The sequence below is a fragment of the Macadamia integrifolia genome, chromosome 4, assembly GCF_013358625.1.
Source record: "Macadamia integrifolia cultivar HAES 741 chromosome 4, SCU_Mint_v3, whole genome shotgun sequence".
Taxonomy (NCBI): Eukaryota; Viridiplantae; Streptophyta; class Magnoliopsida; order Proteales; family Proteaceae; genus Macadamia; species Macadamia integrifolia.
Window position 1 is genome coordinate 409,730 of NC_056560.1, and position 24,023 is coordinate 433,752.

The window sequence follows — 24,023 nt, forward strand, 5'->3', positions numbered from 1 at the left end:
TTCTTTAACCAGACTTCAGACTGAGGAACAAGAGAGAATCGCAGGTCTTCAAAAATCCAGATTCTAGGCTGATCGGTTCTGTTCTTCTGTAATTTCTGGGTAGATCTGATAGAGTCTCAATAGCAGCAATAAACAGGCAATGAAGATGATCAAATGCAAGAATAAAACAAAGAAGGAACAAGATAAAGTCGGGGAGGAGTGGATGTCTCGACCAGGGCTTCTCACCCACAACTATCTCGGCTGTTCTAACAGTTGACTGCAATATTCTCTTTATTCAAATCTGAAAATAATTGTACAATAAGCTCCCCTATTTAAAGGGGGCAGGACCTTCCTAATTACAGTCATACTAAGACTAGGACTAACCCTATGTGGAGACATAGAGTCCTATTACAACTTGGACTGGACATACCACTTCACTAATACCCATTAAGGGGACATAAATCGATAGGCCCAATGGGCCTCTAATTAATTTAAAAAAACTAATTAAATAACCTCCTAATCGATGGGCCCAATGGGCCCTTATTTCTAAATAATGACTTAGCCACTCAAGTGGTCTAAGTGGGGGTCGATTGGGCCTTCTTGGCTGGACCCTTCTTCCTTTCATATCTTCTTCTGTAATGTGAATCTGCATCAATCACCCAGGTGGGTGATCATCCAAAGTCGCACCTGCCAGCAAATGCTCCTACTTCTAGGATGATGTAGCCAATTCCGACAGTTGGATAGGTAGGGGCAGGTCAAGATCTCAATTTGCCACAAATTAAATTTAGCATCAAACTTAGTCATTTACCCTCCCATGTATATCCATGCAATGCCTCTTAGTTCTCTGTACACTCTTCATAGTTATGGATTTTTTAGTGGTTTGTGTTGACATTTGGTCAACTCGGATTGGGCTGAAATTTGACATGTGCACCAGGGACCTTTGGTTCTACCTGTCCACAAATTTTGCACCCCATTGGAACTGCCATGCTGTAAGACTGATTACAGAGGTAGTCAATCCCAAGTTATAACAATCTCCAACAACTCACAGAATTTAGGATCAGATCTCAGCCATATTTAGTCAATTCAGAGATCTGGGAAATTTAGGTTTAGGAGGGAAATCTTGTTACTGACAAACCAAGATCCAAATAGGGCTGTAATGTTGGTGGAAGGTTGGATATATAGATGCTAATAACACCTTCATATGGTAGCTCAGGTAAAATTCAGGTTGCAGAGATAACTAGATAAGTTCTCGAAATTAGGCCAAAAGTAGAAAAATCTGATAACTTACTGAGCTGGCCTCAGAATAGTCTGTGAGACTGGTTGAGTGGGGCTTTTGTTACTCCCAATAATGTCCCTAATGCTGGACCTGATTGGTGGACTGAACCTCAAATCTGGGAATTCTTGAATTAGGGCAGATTTTGGGTGATTTCCAAGACAGGAGGATGAAACCTTTGATGGGCACCTACTGTGGATCAAGTGTAGTCCTGGAGGTGTTTGATAAGCAAAACATGAGCTTCAGAAGCTGCAGGGTCTGAAAGATAAGTGAAGTCGATGGCTGTTCAGAAAAATGGCGTCCACTGCTGTCACCGCCTTTGTACCAATAGCAGTAACAGAACTTTGAAACTGAATAACAACCTTCAATGGAAAATAAAGAAATAAGGGGGAATACAGAATGTGTTGGAAGGGGAGAAAGGGGAAAAGTATGGTGTCAGTTCAGGACTCTCACCCTCAATTTGACTCTCTTAGCCCATGAAGAAACTTTTCAATTCCGTTAACAAAATCTTGGTTAAAATTTACAATAGATGGAGGGCCTTATTTACAAATAGAAAGTCATATTTTAAGAAACAAGAACTGAAAAATAGAGACCACTAAGTATGAAACAAACTAGTTAAGTATGAAACAAACTAGTTACTAAATTACTATGCTTGAATCAAGAAAGACATAAAAATAGAAACTAAACTAACTACTTAATTATTTGTCTAACAAGAAGACCCAAAATGGGAAACGAATAACTAATTAGATAACTGTTGCAGAGATCAATGGAAGCTTCTTTCTTGGGCACTTGCTGCCCAAGAAAGAATTAAAATAGAAACAAATCTTCTCCTTTGCTGAATTTGGTTCTTGTTGGCCAAGTATGGACTAAATACAGAATGTTGCCTTGTTGAAGAAAATCAATGGACAAAATTGGAGGCTTCTAGAAGGCTGCACCTATGGATGACTTCTGGGTCATACTTGGTATGGAATTCTTGCACACTGCAAAGGTTGTCCCAATGCCATTTCTTGGCTCTATATGCATGATCGGTGAGAAAGCTTGGCTCGAAGAGCTTTCTCCGCACAGGCTACACAAGCCTACACTGGGTGCACTCTCAGTTTCATGAGTGTTCATGTTTGGTTCGGGGCAACGCATCTTCTAATGATTGTTCTATGGTGGGTGTTGTGCTTCTGTCCGACCGGCTGATATACACCCCAATCTATTGGCTGCTAACTAGGAATCATAACTGACATAATAACCAACCAAGGGCTTCTGAAACAGGACAAAAAATCTGGCCCAAAGACAGCTGGTTCGATGGAACAAAACTGAACCAGAACTGGGTCTTTGTCTCAGCAGCTCGATCTACATCATTCCATGTGGTGGATTTTCCATAACAAGACCCGGATGGAAATGATGTTTTGGGGATAAAAGAAAGTATTACTCAGAGAGCACAATAAGTGGAATTGATGTTTATTTAACTAATGCCAGCAAATTAGTTCAGCTCCAACCCTTCTTGAGGTGCCAAGTGGCTCTTTTACTCTTTACCGTGGAGCAAAAGTTCTCAATTTGACACTCTCTTGCAAGTACATCCAACCACCTAAAGACTAGTCAAAATGATTCAACCCCCTTCAAAGATATGGTTTCTTATTGGATGTTTGGAACATCCATTTTTTCTTTTTCTCCAGTACACAGTTAACTGTAAATTGATAAATCATGTCTGTTTGCACAATTTTTCTGTAGGTGCTCAATCTGTGGAAAAGATTCTGAAGCATCATCAAAGATGGAAGACTTTTATGAGCTTGAGTTAAATATTAGGGGATTAAAAAATCTGGATGACAGTTTAAATGATTACCTTAGTGTGGAAGAATTACGGGGTGACAATCAATATTTTTGTGAATCTTGTGGCACAAGAGTTGATGCTACCCGTTGCATTAAGCTGCGAACACTACCCGATGTTCTTAATTTTCAGCTGAAACGTTGTGTTTTTCTTCCTAAGGTACTTTATCTATTTCTGAGGTATACATTCCATATGGTTACCATTCTCTTCAACCTTTTTTTTTTTTGGCAATATTTGTTATTTCTCCTAATCTCTGTAGAATTCAATCAAACTGAGATTATATTTGATCTATATATTCTTTAACTTTGTGGAATTCGATGCGTGATGTAGTTGGAGACTAAGGAAGAGAGTTGCTGCAGAACTCTCACCTAGCTAAATATGGCCTTATCCCCCTGAAAAGTGGATTGATTGAATAATCGTGTTAGAAAGAAATTTCTGTAAGAAAATATTAGAGAAAGAATCAATGTTTTTTTTTTTTGATAACAAAGGGGATTTTATTGAGAACAGAATCAGAATTTGGTGCAATAGCAACAGACCAGGGCTCTGTAACAAGCATTAACGGGCCCCGGCAGGAGCAAAGAAAATAAAAAGGAGATCACATAATGGCTTGTAAACCACATGTAGACTATCCCTGTTAATCCTTCCTTGGCTAGTTGGTCAGGTAATGAGTTAGCTGATCCAAGTCTCAAAGAAAGGAAAATACTTCCTTGAACAAGTAACTGCATGGCATTTACTTACTCCCTTTTCCCCACCCCTTTTTTTTTGGCGGGGGGGATAAAGGTAAGTTGTATGTATAGTTGTGATGCAGATAAGGCTGCACTTACCTGGTTGGACCAGCATGACCGGTTTTGGAATCCAAGAGCCAAGAGGAACCGGTCCAGCCCAGGGTTTTGGTCCAACAAGGGTTGGAACTAAGTAGTAGTTTCCTAGTAGCCTTTTATTTCATGTTTTACGTGAACGTAGGAGTTAGGACTTCTTCCTTGCACTAGTTTCCTTTTATGTTTGTTTCCTAGTTTAGGTTGGATATTACTAAATAGTTTCTAATTTCATGTCTCTATTTTCCTATATATAGGTTGTAACCGATGGACAACTTAGAGTGAATTTATTTTGAATTAGTTGAATTGGTGCTTTGTGAGAACGTGTGCTTCCCCTTCCCCTGCAATTCTGGTTTCCCCTCTCTCCCCTAAGGCCTTCCATCAATTTGGTATCAGAGCTGAAGGATCCCTTGCTCTACTGAAATGCAACTCCCTTCATCTCCCACAGTAGCCCTTCCACCTCCAACGCAACTCCCTTCTTCTCCCTATTCCCTTCCCCATTCTCTATTTCGGCTCTACCGAGACTGAGAACAGCCCTGATCCCTCCTTTTTCCCTCCCTGCGATTCCCAAGAGAGAGAGAGAGAGAGAGAGAGAGAGAGAGAGAGAGAGAGAGAAGAAGAATCGATCCCCCCCTGTCTCACCGTCCTCTCTCTCCCAAGTTCCTGCGATTGAACCACTTTTATAGGATTTTGACAACAAAGAAAGAAAGAAAGAGGAGAAGAAAAAAAGCAGCGTAGAAAAGGGAAAAAAGAAGAAGAAAAAGAGAAGAAAAAGGAGAGAAGAAAATAAAAAAAACAGACGAAGAAGAGGCAGAACAGAAAACAGAAGAAGAAGGAAATGAAGAGTAGAAAGGCCAAACGAAGAAGAAAGAGAAAAGGAGAAGAAGACGCAGCAGAAGAGGAAGAAGAAGAGAAGTCAAGAAGAGAGAGAAAGGAGCACATACCTGCGAAGCCCCATTGCGGTCCTCTCTCTTGGTCGAAGTTTACTACCGCTGCTGGTTTCCATCTCCTAAAAGGAATCTCCCTTTTGTCGGTAATCCTATTCTACTCCTATGACTCCTCTTTTGAGTCAAATAAAGTTTTGTTTTTCTATTCTGCCCTTCCAAATTTCGTTTTTCCCTTTTACACTATGCCTAGTTTCTTATTTAACTTCTAATTTCCAATCTTACCCTTCACTTATACGATGGATGGTTAACACTTTGTCTTCTCATTGAAGCTCTCTATTTACAATTCTGCCATCTCTGCAAAAAAAAAAGAGTTATTTACCATTCTGCCATTGCTCTTTAAACCTCATTTATTTACTATTTTGTCATCATATTTGAATGTAATCTTGCCTCTCTCCACCATGGTAACCAATAGTGAAGTTGTTCAATAGCTGAACTTTTATAAGGGAGAAACTGATGCAAAAATTGATGCTCTCACTACCATTGTCACTTCAAGACAATGATGGAATCTATGCAAGCTTCTATTGACTGTTTGGTAGCAGCAAATAGAGGAAAGACTCCCATTCAATCTGGGGATTCTTCCAACACCACTCCATAGGATCTGTCAGTACCACCACCACCACCATCACTACCACATCATATACCGCCACCACCACCACCACCTCCCCCATTGGTAGATATGATGATGGAGCAGAAAGAGTAGCAAAATTGAATGTCCTTGATTTTTATGGAGATAACATTCCAGAACTGTACCTTGATTGGATTCATAGCTTAGAGACGTTCTTTAGATGGTATGGGTTGACTGTGGCCCGAAAGATCCTATTTGCAGAGGCCAAACTGAAAGGCACGACTCGAGTCTGGTGGGTCAAACAACAACAACAGAATTGAACCCGAGGCATTGGTTTAGTCACTACTTGGGCTGAAATGCATCAAGTCATGAACTGGAGATTCTTGCCTTTTGATTACAAGCAACGCATCCATCTCAGGTTTGCACAGTTGAAACAGGAGAATTTGACCGTTGAAGAATATGTTGCTAGATTTTATTATTTGACCACTCGTTTTGATTTTGAGTGAGATAAAGAAGTATTGGTAGCAATGGTTTGCACCCTCAACTTGGTGTTGCCCTTGCATCTAGCCGACTGCCCATAATGGAAGATGCCGTACAAGCAACATATCAGGTTGAAGAAAGTCTGAAACGCTTATACAATCGGAGGCCATTTACAGATGCTTTTCCTAGGGGTTCTAGTTCTATTAAGCCACAACCATTCCCACATGAAAAGTCAATCAACATACCTCATGCTAGTGTTTCATTTTTGCCGTCGTCACAACCTAGCTGGCCGTACTCTCTACATTGACGTGATTCAGACAGACCTTACTCCCCACCTCGGCACAGTTATGACAGGAACTCAATATTTCCAAAAGAGGCCATTCAATGTTTCTCATGCAAGGGGTACGGGTATAGAGCTAAGCAATGTCGTAACCGGTTAACATACATTGACAAAGACAATTTTATACCCTATCTCCCAGAAGAGCAACCAAAAACAGAATAGTAAATCTGGAGGCTGAATGTGATTGTGAGCCTAATGAGATTAATGATGGTGAGCCTCAACCGTTATATGTGATCTATCCTCTTTTGATTACACAGAAGATTCCTGAGGAGGACGATTGGCGCCGTAATAGTATTTTTCAGACCAGGGTGTGGTGCAATGATAGCTTGTGTAATATGGTGATTGATCCCAACAATTGCACCAACGCTGTTGCTGAAGATGTTGTTCGCAAGTACTGGTAAATCAAATTGAATTTCATCTTGGCTGTAGTCTGTAGATGGGACTGTTTTTACTCCGATGCATAATTAATTGCGTGTTTTAATGGCGGCAGAAAGGAGGTATATGAAATCTCATGAAAACAAGGTAGGTGATGCAACCATAGGTTCTGAAAAACCTTGGTTACGTGTCCCACCCAAGTAACAAATGATTTTAATACTAGGGTTGATGGTAATTCTGTAGTTTTCTTGAAGTTCGCCAGTTTGAAACGCTATTAGGATAGGTAAAGAAAGCGTGGGTAGATAAGCCCCAGCAATCATTGCATCGCTTTTGTCGCTTTCCGACATTGTTAATTTCCATAGAACTGTGAAGGGCAAGAAGTTTTTCCTCCAAGAGAAGAAAATAATTCTTGTTCTTCTTCGGCTGAAGGGAGAACTCCTTCTCCTCCTATATGATTTCTTGCTACTACTTAATGTTTCATCGTTTTTCTTGTTCATCTATTAGCCGGTTCATCTATTTTTTTGTGTTCTCGGTTTTGTATATTTGATGCATGTAATATTGATTGTTTCATATGTTTTACAATTTGTACATTTACTGGTTCTATTTAATGTCCACCTATTTGTCAGTTCTAGCTATTTGCTGTTCCATTCTATTTGTTGTTCGCGTATGATTGCCGTGGACTCTCTCTTGTTTTGGTAGTTCAACTTTCTATTGTTTTTGTGCGTCAGGTAGGCAACTGGTGCTGTAAAAAATTTGCCAGTCACTTTTTGCATGGATCCTGTTGGATAAAAACAAGGGTTATGTCACATAAACCTTATGCTACGGTGTTCCCTAGGAGCAACATGCTGCATTATGACCTGAGTGCAGTGACGAGTAGGCAAAGTTTTTTTGCACGATGGATGAGTGAAAAAGCTAGCCCAAGAGAGAAGGATTAGGTTAGCATCTTGGAACATGAACACTAATGGGAAAGAGTCTAGAATTAGTAGATGTAATGAAAAGAAGTATTAGCATAGCTTGTATACAAGAGACGGAGTGGAAGGGTAAAAAAGCTAAGGCTTTAGATGATTATAAACTTTGGTATAATGGAGATACAAAAAAAAAAATGGAAGGGAAGTAATAGTAGATAAAGATTTAGTTAATGATAAAAGTAGTGATCGGATAATATCCATCAAATTTATATTAAGAAGGGTGATAATTAATGTAATTAGTGCTTATGCACCACAAATAGGATTAGATCAAAGCACTAATGAATTTTTTTTTGGGAACATATGGATGTTTTAATCCAAGGAATTATTCAAAATGAAAAAAATTATAATAGGAGGAGATCTAAATGGGCATGTTGGAAAGGATAATAGAGGTTATGAAAGAATTCATGGAGGATTTGGTTTTGGAGATCGAAATGAGGAGGGGATTTCAGTTTTGGATTTTGCGGTTGCCTACAATTTATCAATTGTAAACTCATGTTTCAAAAAGATAGAAAAGTGTCTCATTTCAAAAGTGGACAACATAGTATCCAAATAGACTTCTTTCTAACTAGATGAGCTGATAGGTTATCATGTAAAGATTGTAAGATTATACTAGGGGAGAGCTTAGCTATGCTACATAGATTCATGATCCTAGATATGTTTTTTAAATGAATTTTAAGAGGTGTGAGATTAGTTGTCCTATGATAAGATGGTGGAACTTAAAAGGGTGAAAGCTTGAAGATATTTACTCATAAAAGTATCACATGGTAAGTGGAATTTAGATGGTGATACTAACATAATGTGGAACAAGAGGGCTGCTTGTATTAGAAATACTGCTATAAGGATTTTTAGGTGTATCTAAAGGAATACGACACTCATTTAGGGAGACTTGGTGGTGGGGTGAGGAAGTTCAAACAACAATTAAGGCTAAGAAATCTAGTTTTAATACTTGGCAAAGGACAAAAGATGAGTATTTCAAAAGTTACAAATTCAGGAGAAACAAAGTTAAGAAGGTAATAGGGAAAGCAAGGGCTACAAAATATTAGGATTTCTATAACAAGTTAGGCATTAAGGAAGGGGGTCAAGGTAACCATTTAGATGTATTAAAAGTGAGAGGATGGTAGTATTTTAATGAATGATGTGGAGATTGAATAGAGGCGGACTAAGCATTTCTATAGTTTACTAAATGAAGAAAATACTGGTATTTTAGAAGGTTGTGATAACCATCAAGGAATTACAAATATATATATATATATATATATGGAAATTAGAAGCATTGAAAATGATGAAAATAGGTAAGATAGTAGGTTTAGATGGTATCCCAATAGAGGTTTGGAAGAGTCTAGGAGTTTGTGGAATATTGTGGCTAACTAGATTATTTAAATAGGATTTTGGGCACAAGGAAAATGCCGGATGAATGGAGAAGAAGCATAGTGGTACCGATTTATAAAAATAAAAGGTGATAGTCAAAGTGTAATAAAGAGGAATTAAACTCATGATTCATTTTATGAATTTTATGAGAGAGTAATTGAGGTGCGTTTGGGACAAGAAACTAATGTTTAGGATAACCAATTTGGTTTATGCTAAGAAAGTCAACCACATAAGCTATTTATTTTCTTAGAGAGTAATGGAAAGATTTAGAGCATATAAGAAGTATCTTCATGTGGTCCTTATTTATTTAGAAACTTCGCCGTTGGTGTTCTTTCCGATTTCTACGCATTTCACCGCTTCACCAGAAATTCCCTCTACCCCTACTGTACTCCAGCTTGGTAGTTTCCACCGCCTGTCCAGGGTTGAGCCCTGGGATTTGACGGCTGACTTAAAACCACCTACAGAGATGCTTTATGCCCAATCATTCCAGATAACGTTTGCATCCTCTGTATTTCCGTGGCTGTTGGCACAGAGTTAGTCGATGCTTATTCCCCAGATATCGTGATTGCTTCAACAACTAAAAGAAAGATCGATTCTTTGGAATCCTTCCTTTCTTCAAACGAAACGGACAGAGATAGAATCAGACCGATTCCCGAAATGCCTTTCTGGATATTCCTCAATGCCCTGGCTATTCACGGAACATATATCCTTTTTTTTTTTTTTTAAGATAAGGGTGCGAGTTCTTTCAGAAATGACTTGCTGCTCTCTTATCCTAATCCCGCAAGTGACTAAGTAAGAAGGTGTTCCCAAACAGGGACGAAACCTGTCTAAGATTGTTCGTTGTTCTGACTTCATGCACTTTATGCACCACGGCTTTGGTATTTTACTAGGTCTTTCACAAACACCACCTTGCCTAGCAACATGCCTTCGAGTTCCAGACAAAAATCTAGATGCAGATAAAGATAAAGAAAAAAAGGGATCGAGAGGCAAAAAAGCATCCGAGTGGTAAACAGAAGCATAGGTGGATGCAATGGTTGATGTTCATGAACCACAATCAGCCGTAAAAGCAGTCGAAGGAGCGAAATCAGAGGCAAGAGGAGTAAGTACAGGGTTGGCTTAAAGGCGAACTAGGGTGGGCATAGCTTTGGCGAAATGTTATCGTACCAGATCGGATAGATATCATCATATCAAGATCTGTATCTGGCAGCTTGCCATCATTGGTCAGCTCCCCCACATATTCCGAAAACTCCAAGGGGAAAACCCCAATTCGGGGGTCTAAGGGGGGAGTATGATAGCGGAATCTAAGAGTATGTGATTGACGCATTTCTTTAAAACTCAAAGGTAAATTGTATAGAATTGTTATATGACCCAATGATGTATGGGGCTGAATGTTGGGCAGTAAAGAAAAAAACATTTAAATAAACTTAATGTGGCAGAAGTGAAGATGTTGCGATGGACGAGTGGTAAAACTAGAAAAGGTAAAAAAATGAACAAATTAGTGTAAATCTGGGCATTTTCCCTATTCATGATAAGTTGCGAGAAACTCATCTACGGTGGCATGGACATGTGCAACGGAAGCCTTTGTATGCTCCAGTATGGAGAAGTGATTTATTGCAAATTGAAGGAGCTAATAGAGCTAGAGGTAGGCCTACAATAATCATAGAAGAATTGGTGAGGAAGGAGATGTATAGCTTAGGATTGGAATCTTGTATGGCTTTGAATAGAGTTGATTGGAGAAATAGGATCTATGTAGTTGACCCCATTTAGTTGGAATAAGGCTGAGTATTTTTTTGTTGTTGTAATGAAAGTAGGTGTAGATTAGTAATTTACTTTGGGGGGGGGGGGAAGGAAAGGATGATGTGAGGATCCCAAAGAAGCATTGAAATAATTAAATGCAACTCAAGAGAGGAGGGGCTTATTTATAAATAAAATAATATGACTTTAAGGGTAATAAGAATTGTTCTTCTTCTTCTTCCTTGCTATAGGAACAGTATCCAAGAAGCAACTTCCCATGATTTCAATGGATGAAGTTCTTCACACAAATTTCCAATCAAGCCAAGGTTTTGGGATTTGGTAGTTAACCCTAAAGCCTCTTGATTCCGGTCCACAATCCCATGAACTAGCAGCCTGGAAATTGGAATACCCTCTCTAAAATAGTACCATGATATACTGTAACAACCAGGTATGGTTTGGATTTAGATTTGCAGTAAGGGAGAGTCTGTTTGGAATGAACTTCATGGGATCAAATCACTTGGTTAGCTAATTAATAATAAAATTATTTTGGGGTGAATGAAAATTCATTACCAAAAGGGGAACAAAGAGAACCCCGGATGGCAAAGAAAAGAATAATACGGAATAGGGGAAGAACTCTTAGGGGGCGCGGGGGGTGAGATTAGAGAAGGAAAACGCCCCAGGAGACAACAATATGCATGTTCCTTGGGGAGGAGATACAACAAGAGGTAGACCTAGAGGCTTTGCTTAAAACATCAAGGCAGACGAATTCCCAAATCTGTCGGAAAGAGCGAAAGTTAACTTTATAATATTATTTCCTACCAACCCCCATCGGGCTCAAAGCCAGTTTTGGGATTGGTTCATCATGGCCCAGGTTTCCACCTTAGGTCATGCTAGTTCAGCCATGATAGCACTACTGCATCAATACTCCTATGAAAATAACTTGACTTAGACTCAAGTTTTGGGATTTTTGGGGAAGCTTCTTCAGAGGACTTAGACTCAAGAGGATCCATCATTAGAGAAGGATGCAGAGCTTGAGGAGTCATCGCCAGAGGAATCTTCGTTTGAAGAGCCCGATGAGCTATCGATGGCAGAGGGAGCTTCCTGAGGTGTGCAAGAGAAGGGATATCGACAGTGACAGGTCGAGGCAAAGGGTCTAAATCATCCTGATTTGACTGCAGCATCGAGAAATGATTTTGTCCGTCGGCTAAAGGATTGACAGGGACTGTCGGTAGCTGAGCAACATTAGAGGCGGGGGGATGCGGAAGATTCCATCGCCTATTGAGCCTTTGACCTCTCATCAGAGGAGGGAGGAAAGGCTGTCGGTTAGAGGCCGACATAACAAATGGTCACGCTAAAAGGAAGGGCCATCGAGAATTGGGATCTCATCTTTAGGAGTGTTGGTCAAAGACCTCGGGAGGCAGACGACAATATCATGCATAAAGACTTTACAACAGAGGCACTGGGGGGGCGCTAATCATAGCAGGCCGATTGTTGGAAGTAGAAATCTTCCCCATCATGAACAGTGATAAAGGAAGGGAGGGCATCGGAGGCAGGGACTTCCACGCAATTATAAGCGTAAGCTAACCTATCCTTGCGGTTAGTTCGAGCATCAAACCAGAGCGGCTTGCCGAGAACAAAGCCTACCGTACTCAAGCCTTTCGAGCACCAGAATTGAAGGGGGAAGCCAGGCAAGGTGATCCAAAGTGGTATGGTAGAGTAATCCACATTGTTAAGCAGTAGCCGGCGATGCCAAGGGCGAAGGAAAATGGGTTTTATCCTCACGAGCCAAGGACCACCCTCGAGGCAACAAACTTTATCTCCTTCATCAGAAATTTGAACATGAAGAAGTCGTGGTCCAACAGGTTTCCATTGTTTCGAAAGAGAGGTTTTGACTAGGTGGTAAGGAGGTCTCTTTCCCAGAAAATGGACAATGATGGATGTGGACCATCTGGAAGCTTCAGAATCAAGGAGGCCCTCAGGGCATTTGGCAATAGGGGATTCTCCTAGCAAGGTTGGAGGGATAAAATGCAGGGACAGGCCATCTGCATGGGGGGAGACAGAGCGCTTGGAAGGAGAGCTCCAAGTGTTTACCAGCGGGGGATTGACGGAAGAGGAGGGAGGAGGGAGGAGGGAGGAGATACCAGAAGAGATGGGAGGGATGGCCCCTAGCAGGGGGAGGAGCCATGAAGGCTGGCCTCAGAGGAGAAAAGGGGGGGGGGAAGTCATCAGCCGGAAAAGACCAGGCAGCCATCTTGATTGCAAGTAATCCAGTGTTTCATGAGAGAATTGAGGACATTGAAGTTGATTGTCATTTTGTGAGAAGTGCTGTCATGAAGAAGTTGATTGTGACTTTGTTTGTGTCCTCTGCTGATTAGCTTGGTGATGTTTTTACCAAGCCTCTGTTCGTTCTTGCTTTCCGGAAGAGATGTTTTAAGCTGTACCATCGAGTTTGGACAAGGACCAAGGATACAATCTGAGTCAAAACGCTAGAGGAGAAACGATCCTGATGTTTGCTTGAGCTTAATTGTTGGGCGGTCCTGAGTAGGAATGATGCAATTTGGGGTTTAAAAACCCTGGTTCCGATTGCTTATGGGCCCACCCAAGTGTTAAAACAACTAAAACAATGAGGCTGATGGCTGTTCTTTATTTAGACGGGATTTTGAAGGGCTACTAAGGTAGATGAAGAGGGAAGTGATAGGGAAAGAATTAATATTTTAAAAATATGGTTAAACTAGGCATCAACTAAACAATATAGCGGAACAGAACTAAGATAAAAAGTAATGGTATTTTGGGAAAAGGAGGGGATATGGTGACAATTAATATGTTGTCACCAATTCTTCTTCTTCCTCACGACACGAAACAACCAATGACTACCTATTTAGGCTTCGATCGATAGAACAAATCCAAAACAGATCCTATCAAGTTGTGAATTTAGGATTAAGCTCTTGACTCACAACCCTATCGGATACAAGTGATAGCAGGCCCAATAGGCTACAATATAAATGATTATTTTATTCTGAAACCATCTCTAGCACAAGAACAGAACCCAGATTCGAGTTTCAGTTTGAAACACTTAGTCCCAGTTGTAGTCAGGACTGGGGACTTGCATACAGAATCTCCCAAGGGTGATGCATGATTTCCCAACTGGTAGAGAGAGAGAGAGAGAATGGGGTGAGGGAAATTGAAGGCAAGAAGTGGTGACTGAAAGTGACGTTGGGACAGAACAAGGGAAGGATAGGAAGGGGGATAAGGAAGATTACTTTGGACTGGGGGAAGGAAAGAGATCTCTCCTGAGATGAGGAAGAGATAAGAAAAGAAGGGTAACAACCGTCGACCAACTTGACCACCAGAACATGCAAACACTCACCACCGTAAATAAACTTAACCTCATTCCATTCTATTCTTTCTGTCATGGTGTTACATTGCATAAATAAGAAAACAATCCAACTCAAAATAGAAAGATACTTAACTAGGAAAATAAAGCAGATTAGGAAACTACTAATTTATTTCCTACGTAATCTACCCAACACAATAAATAAACAATTACAAGTATCCCTCCGCTAAATAAACAAGTAATCCCTTTTCAGACTCCTTTGGGGTTTGGGTCCCATTCACCTTGGTTTAGGTCTTCAATCCGGTTGTGTCAGTCCATCCACGACGGTGCTATTACATTAGGCAAGGAGCTTCATCTCTAGGCCACCGTGCTTGAAGCAATAAGTGTTCTCATAACCAAAATGTTGTACCTTGTCAAATAACAATAGTCACCAAAGGAGGATGTGACAAACCTTTGGAGGTAGAACGTCACATAGCACTGCATCGATCAATCCACCATTAGAATATGTGAACAGACACCTATAATTGATTTAAAAGAATGGTGTTGTTCACCTAGCCAACTTTATAGGGGTTGTGATGCGGCTCTTTGTTCAACCCGACTTGCAAATGATGTTTTCAGAAATGATGTTGTTGCAACTACCATTGTCGATTACTATAACGCATAAATTGTTGTTGTGTCTCTCTTGTTTGGAAAATACTGTTTTGATGCCAGTCATTCTCGTTAGAAACCTTGTGTCTAGCCAAAAGTGGCCGAAGAACGTAGCAAGGCTGTTGCTGCTCTCCATCACTGTCATTGTCATTGACCTAACTGGGTTCATGCTCACGCTCTGCGTCCAAATATACTATGTTGTTCTTCAGTTGCTTTTCCGAAGCTGTAGGCATTAGTTCTTTGTTTTAGAAAATGTATTTTAGCCCTTGGCTTTGAAGGACGTTTGACTGAACCATAACCACAAGGGTGAGAATAAGGGCGGTTTAGGCTTGTTGAATGATTTCTCTGGTGATGATGCTTGCTTGTACTATGACCTTTAGAGAAAGTGATTGGAATGCTCTTTTAACTGTATGGCCATTCAGATTGTCCTCTTTCTGATACGACACTTATACGGGGTCCTCCATCGTAGGCAGTCGACAGGAAACTAATGCAGATGATTTGAGGGTGTAAGCCATTCTGAAACTGTGCCACTAAGATCTTTTCATCTTACTCAAAATTAGACCTAGTGGCTAAAAGGTAAAATTTATCACATATTCATCCACGGTCATATTGTCCTATCTCAGCTTAGTGAATTTAAGATGCATGCGTTGCTTGTGGTCAGTTGGTAAAAATCACTAGTCATGGCATCTTGAATTTCAGCTCAAGTGGTTTACCAGCCCGATGCCTCAAGTCAGATTTTGTTTGTGGTATTTGATCCATCAGACTCGAGTGTACCCTTCAGTTTGGCTTTAACAAATAAAAGATTTCTGGTCTCAGTCAACCTCTTCCATCGGAAGAATGTTTCCAGTCTGTGAATCCATTTTAAGTATTGCTCTAGATTATTATCCCCATAGAAATTAAAGATATCTAATTGACTTCTCTTTCAGCTCCATAGGGAGCATTGTCAAAAGGTCGGCGAACCCCATATGGTGGTGCAGAGTGAGGCGGGGCCCCTGAGGGATGGAATTGGAAGAATCCCCAGATTTGATGGGAATTTTCCGTTATCCGAAGGTACCGGTCTACATAGTTGTCACAGGATGTAGGTGAAGCAAGGCGTTGGAAGGAGCCTAGATGCAATGCGACACCGCCTAGGCGACTAAGAGCCCGTTTGGTATCGTTTCTGGAAACCGTTTCGTGTAAAAAACAAAAATTTCAGTTTCTGTGTCAAAATGCAGTTTTTAAATGAAAAAATGGTGTTTCAAAATTTCAGATTTTTATCAGGAACTTTTTTTTTTTTTGGTAAAATGGAACGAAACTGGGAAGACGGAACTCCATTTTGGAGTTCCGTCCAATCTCGTTTTTTCAGTTTTTTTTTTCACTTTTTGTTCCAAAAAAACAGAAACTGACCATAAGTGCGCCAAACAGAAGATTCCGTTTTTTCGTTCCAATATAACGAAAAAACTCCAAAAACGTTTTTTTAGAACGATACCAAACGGAGCCTAAGTCACTTGACCAAGGCACCTAAACTCCTTGATAACTGTGTTAGTGGATCAATAGAAGCCTGCGGAAATCACATGATAATCTGAAGGTTAGGAACATTAGTGTGATCACCCAGGCCCACAGTGAATTGTGAGATGAGCATAGTATGCTAGGTTTTCCTCATGGGACTTGAGCTGTTAAATAACCTTACTATTGGCAACCATGGTTAGGGTATGGAGGACGAATTTTGTCTTGTCTTGTTGCCAATTGATGCAACCATATGCTCTAAAAAACCTTGATTATGGGTCGCTATGGGCCTGCGCAAATGATAAACAACTCAAATAATAGGGTTGATGGCGATTCTGTAGTTTTCATGAAGTTCAGAACCCTGTTAGGAAACGTAAACAAAGCAAGGGCAGAATAGTAATTTACTTAAAAGTAAAAATACGACGTGAGGATTCAAAGGGGGATTGAAATAATTACATACAACTTAAGAGATGAGGGGCTTACTTGAAAATAAAATATGGGTTTAATGGTAAAAAGAGGAAGGGCAGTTCTTCCCCATGATAAGAATAATATCTCAGCAGCAACCTCTCTCGATTTTTTGGTGGATGGAGTTCTTCACACCAAATTCAAATCAAGCCAAAGTTTTGGGATTAGGTAGTTAACCCTAAAATGTCTTGATTACAGTCTACAATTGCATGAACGAGCAGCCTGAAAACTGAAATATCCTCTCTGAAACAGTACCATGCAATACTGTAACAACCAGGTAATCAGGTATTGTGTGGGTTTCGATTTGTGGCAATAGAGGGTCTGTTGGGAATGAACTTCGAGGGATCAAATCTCCTACGTAGCTGACCAATAATAAAAAAATACAATATTATTTCCTATAAAGCCCAATTGAACCAAAAGCCAGTTTTGGGACCGGTTTGTCTCGGTTGGGTTCCTAGATTGGGTCATGCCGGTCCTACCTTGATAGAGCTACTGCATTAGTAGGTATCTGATGCTGTCAGAAACTTGAGGAAGTAGAGGTGATTTACCCTAAAAATAACTAGAAAAATATTTAAGACGTTAGAACGCCGTTTTATGGGGTGCAGTGTTGTTGAATTATGTGGTATGTGTTCCCATATGTTATTATGGCTATTTGAGATTGTTGATGGCATAGTTAGCAAGGCGTCAATGCGGCTCAGCCTGGACTGGCGCCTTGGTCGCCTAGGCATCACCTTGTTGGTGTCGCCTTGATTTTTGACCATCCTCCATCGGCTTGGTCGCCTCGTCTCCTTGATAATTATGGTTGATGGACTCAATTAACTTTCCTACTTTCATCCCTTTATTCTTGTTGGTATAACTATTTGGAAAGGGAAGGGAAAAAATCCATTGGGAGGGTTTTTTTTTTTTTTGCTTTTCAGAAGTAGATTTTTGCTATCCCCTCATGGTATGACTTTTAAGCTTTCATTGAACTAATTTTTGTTCATTTTCTTCTGCAGACCACAACCAAGAAAAAGATAACATCTGTATTTAGTTTTCCTAGAAAACTGGATATGGGACGGAGATTGTCTGAACCATCTCAGTCGGATCTAGTATATGACTTGTCAGCGGTATTGATTCACAAGGGTACAGCTGTTAATAGTGGCCATTATGTGGCACATATTAGGGATGAACATATGGATCAGTGGTGGGAATTTGATGATGAGCATGTTTTAAAATTAGGTGATCACCCATTTGGAGAAGGATCCTCAAGTTCAACTGCTAAACTTCTTGGGGTTGAGCCGTTGGTGCCCCTGTCTTGTTATAGATCTGCTGATTCTGCTGTGAATGGAAATCACTCAAGTGATGATCAGATGCAACCGTCAGATTTGAATATTGTTTGCCATACAGAGACATTTTCATCAGCTGATGCTTACATGCTGATGTATAACCGTAGAAGTAGTAAGAAGGCCGGTGACAAACCTTGCACAAGATATAGCACCATTGAGGTTGAAATAGATGGAAAGCTGGTTTCCAAAAGCGATGATAATACTCTTCCCTTGCATATTGCTGAAGAGATAAATAAGTTAAATTCATCATTTGTTGATGCTTGCCACCAGTATAAGCTAAAGAAGGAAAAGGAGGTGGAGAAGATCACGGAACGGAGACTAGAAGTAAAATCAATTCTTTCCGAAGCTGCTGTTAATTCTCTTGAGGATCCATACTTTTGGATTTCCGCAGATTGGCTTCGCCAGTGGGCTGATAGCATTACCCCACCGTAAGTATGTGGTCCTCTAAATGTTTTCTTTCCCCTACTTTTTCGTATGTTAGGTGAATTAGTTACTTATACTTTATATGGGTGTGGGTGTGTCAATCAAGAACATAGTAGTAGGCCAGTCAAAACATATCTAAAGTGTGGATGTACAATAGTCCAAATTTTTATTCTAATAAATATAGGCTAAATAGAATTTTATGTTTCAAGAAGAGCAACTCCTTTTCAATTTCCCCCCATATTGTATGGACCCAATAAGGGGTGCGCTTGGTCCAACGGTAAGGTACGAATGTTGCGACCTAGTGGTCAACTGGTTGAAATAGCCTCTCGACATTATCGGGTAAGGCTGCATAGTTTTCGCCCACACCCCCTGGCCTTGCACATGCAGGAGCCTTGTGCACTGGTATGCCATTTTTACTTTATGGACACAATCTGCGATTTAATTTCTACTTCTTGAGTATGCTCAAGTACCTTTCAGGCCCCACCACTTCAATTTAATAGTTGTTGAGGCAACGCCTAGGCATCCATGCGGTTTTGTAAGGGTCAAGGCGACTGTTACCTTGGTATAAGGCGTTGGTCTGGCTAGTCTGGCACTTGGTCTGACACTTATTGACTCAATTTAGTAGTTGTCAAGGCGTCAACTAGGTGCCACCTTGGCGTGCAGGCGGTTTTGTAGGGGGTTCAAAGTGACTGTCGCCTTAGTGTAAGGCGTTGGTCTCGCTAGTTTGGTACTTTGTCTAGCTAGTATGGCACTTGATCTAACCCTTATTTATGCTTTTTTATTTCATTTACTTAAGATTTTCATATTAAGCTAACACCCCCTTTTTGAATTCAATAAAAGTAATTTAAAAATCAAATCTCAAAAGGATAAAAAGGCGTCCCCCTAGTTCAAGAACAAAAACTTAGTTTTTGTTTGTAAGTGCAATTTTCAACTTTCAGATGTGGGGGTTTTTTTTTTTAATCTGAAAATTCCTTAAATTTCATCATAGTAGGACATTGCTGAAAATCGGAAGTGGGTAAAATAATCTTTTGTTTTGATGTCCATAACTTTATTTCCATTTAGGTGATTTTTGACACCTTTCACACACCTTAAAATAAGTTTGACCAGAACATAATTTTGTCAATACAACTCCAATTTAAGCAATCTTGGATTTGTTGGGAAGCTGGTTTTGTGTTCTACCTAACACAAAATGTCTCATGTAAAAATGAGATCATTTGACCAGTCAAACTTTTTATAGAGCAAAATATCTCTATATGTTGATTCTATTTGACTAAATGCTGACTGATTTTTTATGTGGCTTAATGCTGATTTTTGATGACTTGATGTGGCGTAATGTTGATTTCTTATGATATGAGGTATATGTAGCATATTAAATAAGGTTAGAAAAGAGGGGAAATAAAAAAATAACACTTTGGTGCCTTGGTCACTTAGGCAACGCCTAGGCTGACGCCTTGTCACCTAAGCGCTTGGGCACCCCACCGCCTTGGGTGATTGGGTCGCTTTGACAACTAGAAATGACAAATGTTCTGCACCTCCTCCCTTCTCTCCTTTTCCTCATCTCTCCACACCATAACCCCACCTTCCAGAGAAGAACAAAAGGGAGAGCATTCATAGCTAGTCCCATGGGGTTAAGAAGGTTTGCTAAATTTGGGATTAGTAGTTTAAAGATATTAGCCTGGGATGATAAACTGATGTATTAGGAAGGCCATCAGAGTTTTAAGTTACTCTTCTTTTCCAATAATTATATCCTTGAACTATGAGTGTGTTCTTGTATGGTAATAGCTTTTTATACTGTAGATCATTTCCTTTTGGGTGAATTGCATCTGGGGTCTCTCACATTTTATGTGACCATGATCGGGGGTCCCTCATTTTCCAAAATTTAAATATTTTGACCAATGTCCATAAAACATAAATTCTATAGCAATGGTATTATGGATGAAAGTATTTTATTTGTGAAGTGTCCTGTCTTTCGTATGTCTCCCTTCGAGACGGGAACTATTTGCGATTTCGGCTGGGGTAAGCTGTAATTTTCTTCTTTGCATTTTGCTTTGTCTGCGAACCACTTTCTGTCTCATTCTTCTGCTTGTGGAAAAATGAGATCTAACGAGGTTGCCAAGTACAAAGTTGGAGCTCTTGCTGTTGTTGGGCTAACTGGTCCAATTTACTGCTCTACCTGGCAATACTGGATTTGGCCCTTTGCAGACTTCCTCCTTTCAAGTGCAGTATATCTCAATGCGAATTTTAACATTCACTGCTTCTGATTTTGATGTGATTTAGAATATCCATGCAGTAAAAGTGTCAACTTCTAGAATCCACGTGCGCCAATAGAACACTACCAAGGGAGATTTTTTTATTTTTTGTACTTCCGCATATAAGAGACTAGAAGAGAGAATTTCTAAAAGGCAAAGGGTGAGGTGTGAAGAAATTGATGCCTGTAAGGTGTGAAGGAATTGATGCCTGTAAGGTGTGAAGGAATTGATGCCTGATCCTATGACAGGTTTGCCTATGTGCCTAGAAAACGTAATGTGGTAGCAAACATAATGATGTTTGTGTTAATCATGTGTGATATTTGGTTGTTTACATCCCTCCGCAGGATTTTAGGATTTTGTGTTTAAGACTGGAGTGATATGACTGTTATTCACCAGTCAGTCCATTTATGCAGAAGTATTCATTCATGCTCATTTTCATCAGAGAGGAATATATATATATATATATATAGGTTGATAGATGGATGGGTGGATAGATAGATGGATGGATGGATGGATAGATTGATTGATAGATAGATAGATAGAGGTAATGCTTGTGGGTAGTGGCCTGTCCTCAGAGATACAGAGATAGGGATGGGGAGGGCGTGAAACCCTCTGTTCCCCCCCCCGCAACTCATAAAACCCTGTGAATTGCTATTGGGCTTGAATTATTGTATATGAATCACACGATTAATCTACTGAGTTGCATAATTGGACGATTCATGTCAACTAAACGATTCATATTTGGGGCTGCAAAAAAGGAGTTGATCTCCCTTGATTCTTCCTTTTTCAATTTGAAATGTCGTGTATCAGTTCTTCTAGGATGACAAAATTTGCACATTTTGGCTTCAAAAGGTTCTCTTTAGTGTGGGAACCTAATCAGGTTCCACATCGGTTCCGTCAGTTTCGCCAAGTTTAACTTTTGGAATTTTAAAACCAAAATTTTGGGGTTTCTGTTGGTTGGTTTGACAGGTCAGAGTTAGGTACTTAATTGTTAAATGTCGTGGGATATGGATGCTTAGTTGGGCTAGTGGAACAGGTTGATGGGTGGCTGGTTTGAGAAGGCTGCAAACAGGGTGTTGTCCATAGGTAAAAGAAGATGGTTTTTTTGTACAAATAGGGCAGCTCAAATTTTGTTCGTATGTTACTCTCCTGTTCTGAAACTTAATTTCAGAAAACCCTTCTTTATGAAATTATTGTTCTATTTGTCCTAGATTCTGTTTTCACTCTCTGATAGGGCCCAGCATTTGTCTGCAAGTATGAAATTGCCCCTCTTTGGATGGGCCCTGAGCAATCTAATTAGGGTTTTGTATCTAATTCAAGTTCTTATGCATCGGTGATGTGTGCATTGTAGTGCTTTGTTATTATACCATTAACCTTGACAGGGTACGGGTTCACGGGTACACGAGCATGTAATCATCAATTCAACATTGGATGGTTATATAATAGAGTCAAGGTTCGAAGATATGGTTTTGAGCCAGATTTCTAGCTTGAAGCTGAAATATTTCATGTAATTGCGAATTTCGATTGAATTCGGCTGCAGGTTTCGACTGCGAGGCTTGAGGCCTAAGTCGCCAAAATTGGGTCCCAAAGCTTTTGAGAAACCCTATTTTGGGCCCTCTAAACATAGTGAAACCTTAGATTGTAAAAACACACCCAAATGGTAGTTTGGCTTCGGACCCTAGGTTGGTAGTATATGTTGTACAATGCTGTATAACTTAACATCTGAGGTGATGTGGTTGAAATTGTTACTTTAAGAATTGGGTTTTCCAATAACTCAGCCCATGAAGTTGTTTTGTGATAATAAGGCAGCCGTCTTTTTTTGGGTGAACAAGTAATTCATCACCAAAGGAGAAGAAAATGCATACAGAACCCAAAAGGGGAGGGAGAAATACAAGACAAAAACCCCAAATCTCAAGAAGAGTCTGGGATCCTGAGCACAGAACTGGGAAGCTACCAGGAAGCTACAATATGACAATTTCTAGGGGATGGGGAACAAGTGGTAGCAACTTTAGAGATATTAGCTTTAACAACAAAGAATATGTAGCTCCAAATCCTTCCAAGCGGCCGAGAGTTGGAGGTCCATTTCCTATGATTTCTCTCCATTCAAATTTGGTTAATAGAAGCACAATCCGCAAGCTTGGCAACAATGTCGCAAATGGTCTTCCCTTGGAATGTCATATCCATCCATATCCACTCCCTATGAAAAGGAAGGATTCTTCTTCTTGACGGCCAGCAGTTGGAGAGGACAAATTTCCAAATAGAAGAGGAGACATGACAGGCAAAGAAGATATGCTCAACGTCTTCAGTTTTAGAATCACATAGATAGCAAACTGGGGAGACAAGGATCCTTCTCTAGATGAGAAAAGCTTGCGTAGGGAGGCATTTCGAGAAAACTCTCCAGGCCGTGAAGCTTTGCCTCGGATTATAATGCTTGAACCAGATGAGCTTGTGCCAAGGTTTCGGATTCCCATGTGATTTGATTAAATCCCAAGCAGCCTTAGCACTAAAAGAGCGCATTCAAGGAGTGGATCCAAAAAGTTCTATCATTTCTTGTTTGACCAGCAGAAGGGAGGGAAGGCAAGCTATTCCAAATTTCGGCAATCTGAGAATAGGAAGGGGCCTGAGGAGTCCAAGATCCTGAAGATAAGATGTCTACAACCATAGCATGCCTAGGGAGCCCAGAATTGTAGATTCTGCGAGCACTGAGGACATTGGAGAGGATTCCCATAGGATGTCAACGATCAAGCCAAAGAAAGGTGGTGGAGCAGTCCCAAATACAGGAGGAAATAGATCAAGTCGCAATGGTTCTGATGGAGAAGATCTTGCATTACACCCAGGAGGTATTGGAGGGAATACACATTGTCCAAAAGGAATCCTGCTTAAGCAGATAAGAGTAGACACAATCCACTAAAATGCTTTTCTTCTTAGAAACCACTTTCCAGATCAACTTTAAAGTTCCCGCACAATTGACATCTTTGATACATCTGAGGCCCAAAACCCCTTCTTTTTTGGGGAGGCAAACACAACCCAACTAAGAGGACGAAGGAATCTAGATGATTCGCATCCTTTCCAAAGGAAGGCAGCAAAAATGGATTCCAATTTTGAGATATTGGACTTGGGTAACCGATGGATTCCGGACCAGTAGATGTAGGAAGCTTGAAGAACAGATCTAACAAGCACTAATCGTCCTGCAAAGGATAATATCTTTCCTTTCCATAACTGAAGGGGCTTTCCTGATAAGATCCAACATAGGAGTGCTATGTTGAGCAGCAAGCTTCGCAGGAATTAAAGGCAGCCCTAGGTACTTGACTGGACGGGAACCAACACAGAACTAGTCTCCTTGAGGGGAGAGGACTTAACATCATCTGAAATTCTGGACAGGAAAATGAGAGATTTCCTAGGATTAACATGGAGACCAGACTTCCTAGCGAAGA

General features: G+C 40.3%; 1 protein-coding gene across 2 annotated transcripts in view; it reads left to right on the plus strand.

The window, feature by feature from the left end:
• LOC122076842 (ubiquitin carboxyl-terminal hydrolase 26) overlaps positions 1 to 24,023 on the plus strand; it is a 61,532-nt gene that overhangs the window by 6,651 nt on the left and 30,858 nt on the right. For both annotated transcript variants that reach the window (XM_042642430.1, XM_042642431.1), the window contains exons 4-5: positions 2,972 to 3,227; positions 17,588 to 18,345. In XM_042642430.1, the coding sequence (XP_042498364.1) occupies positions 2,972 to 3,227; positions 17,588 to 18,345 (1,014 nt within the window). The remainder of the gene's footprint in view (positions 1 to 2,971; positions 3,228 to 17,587; positions 18,346 to 24,023) is intronic.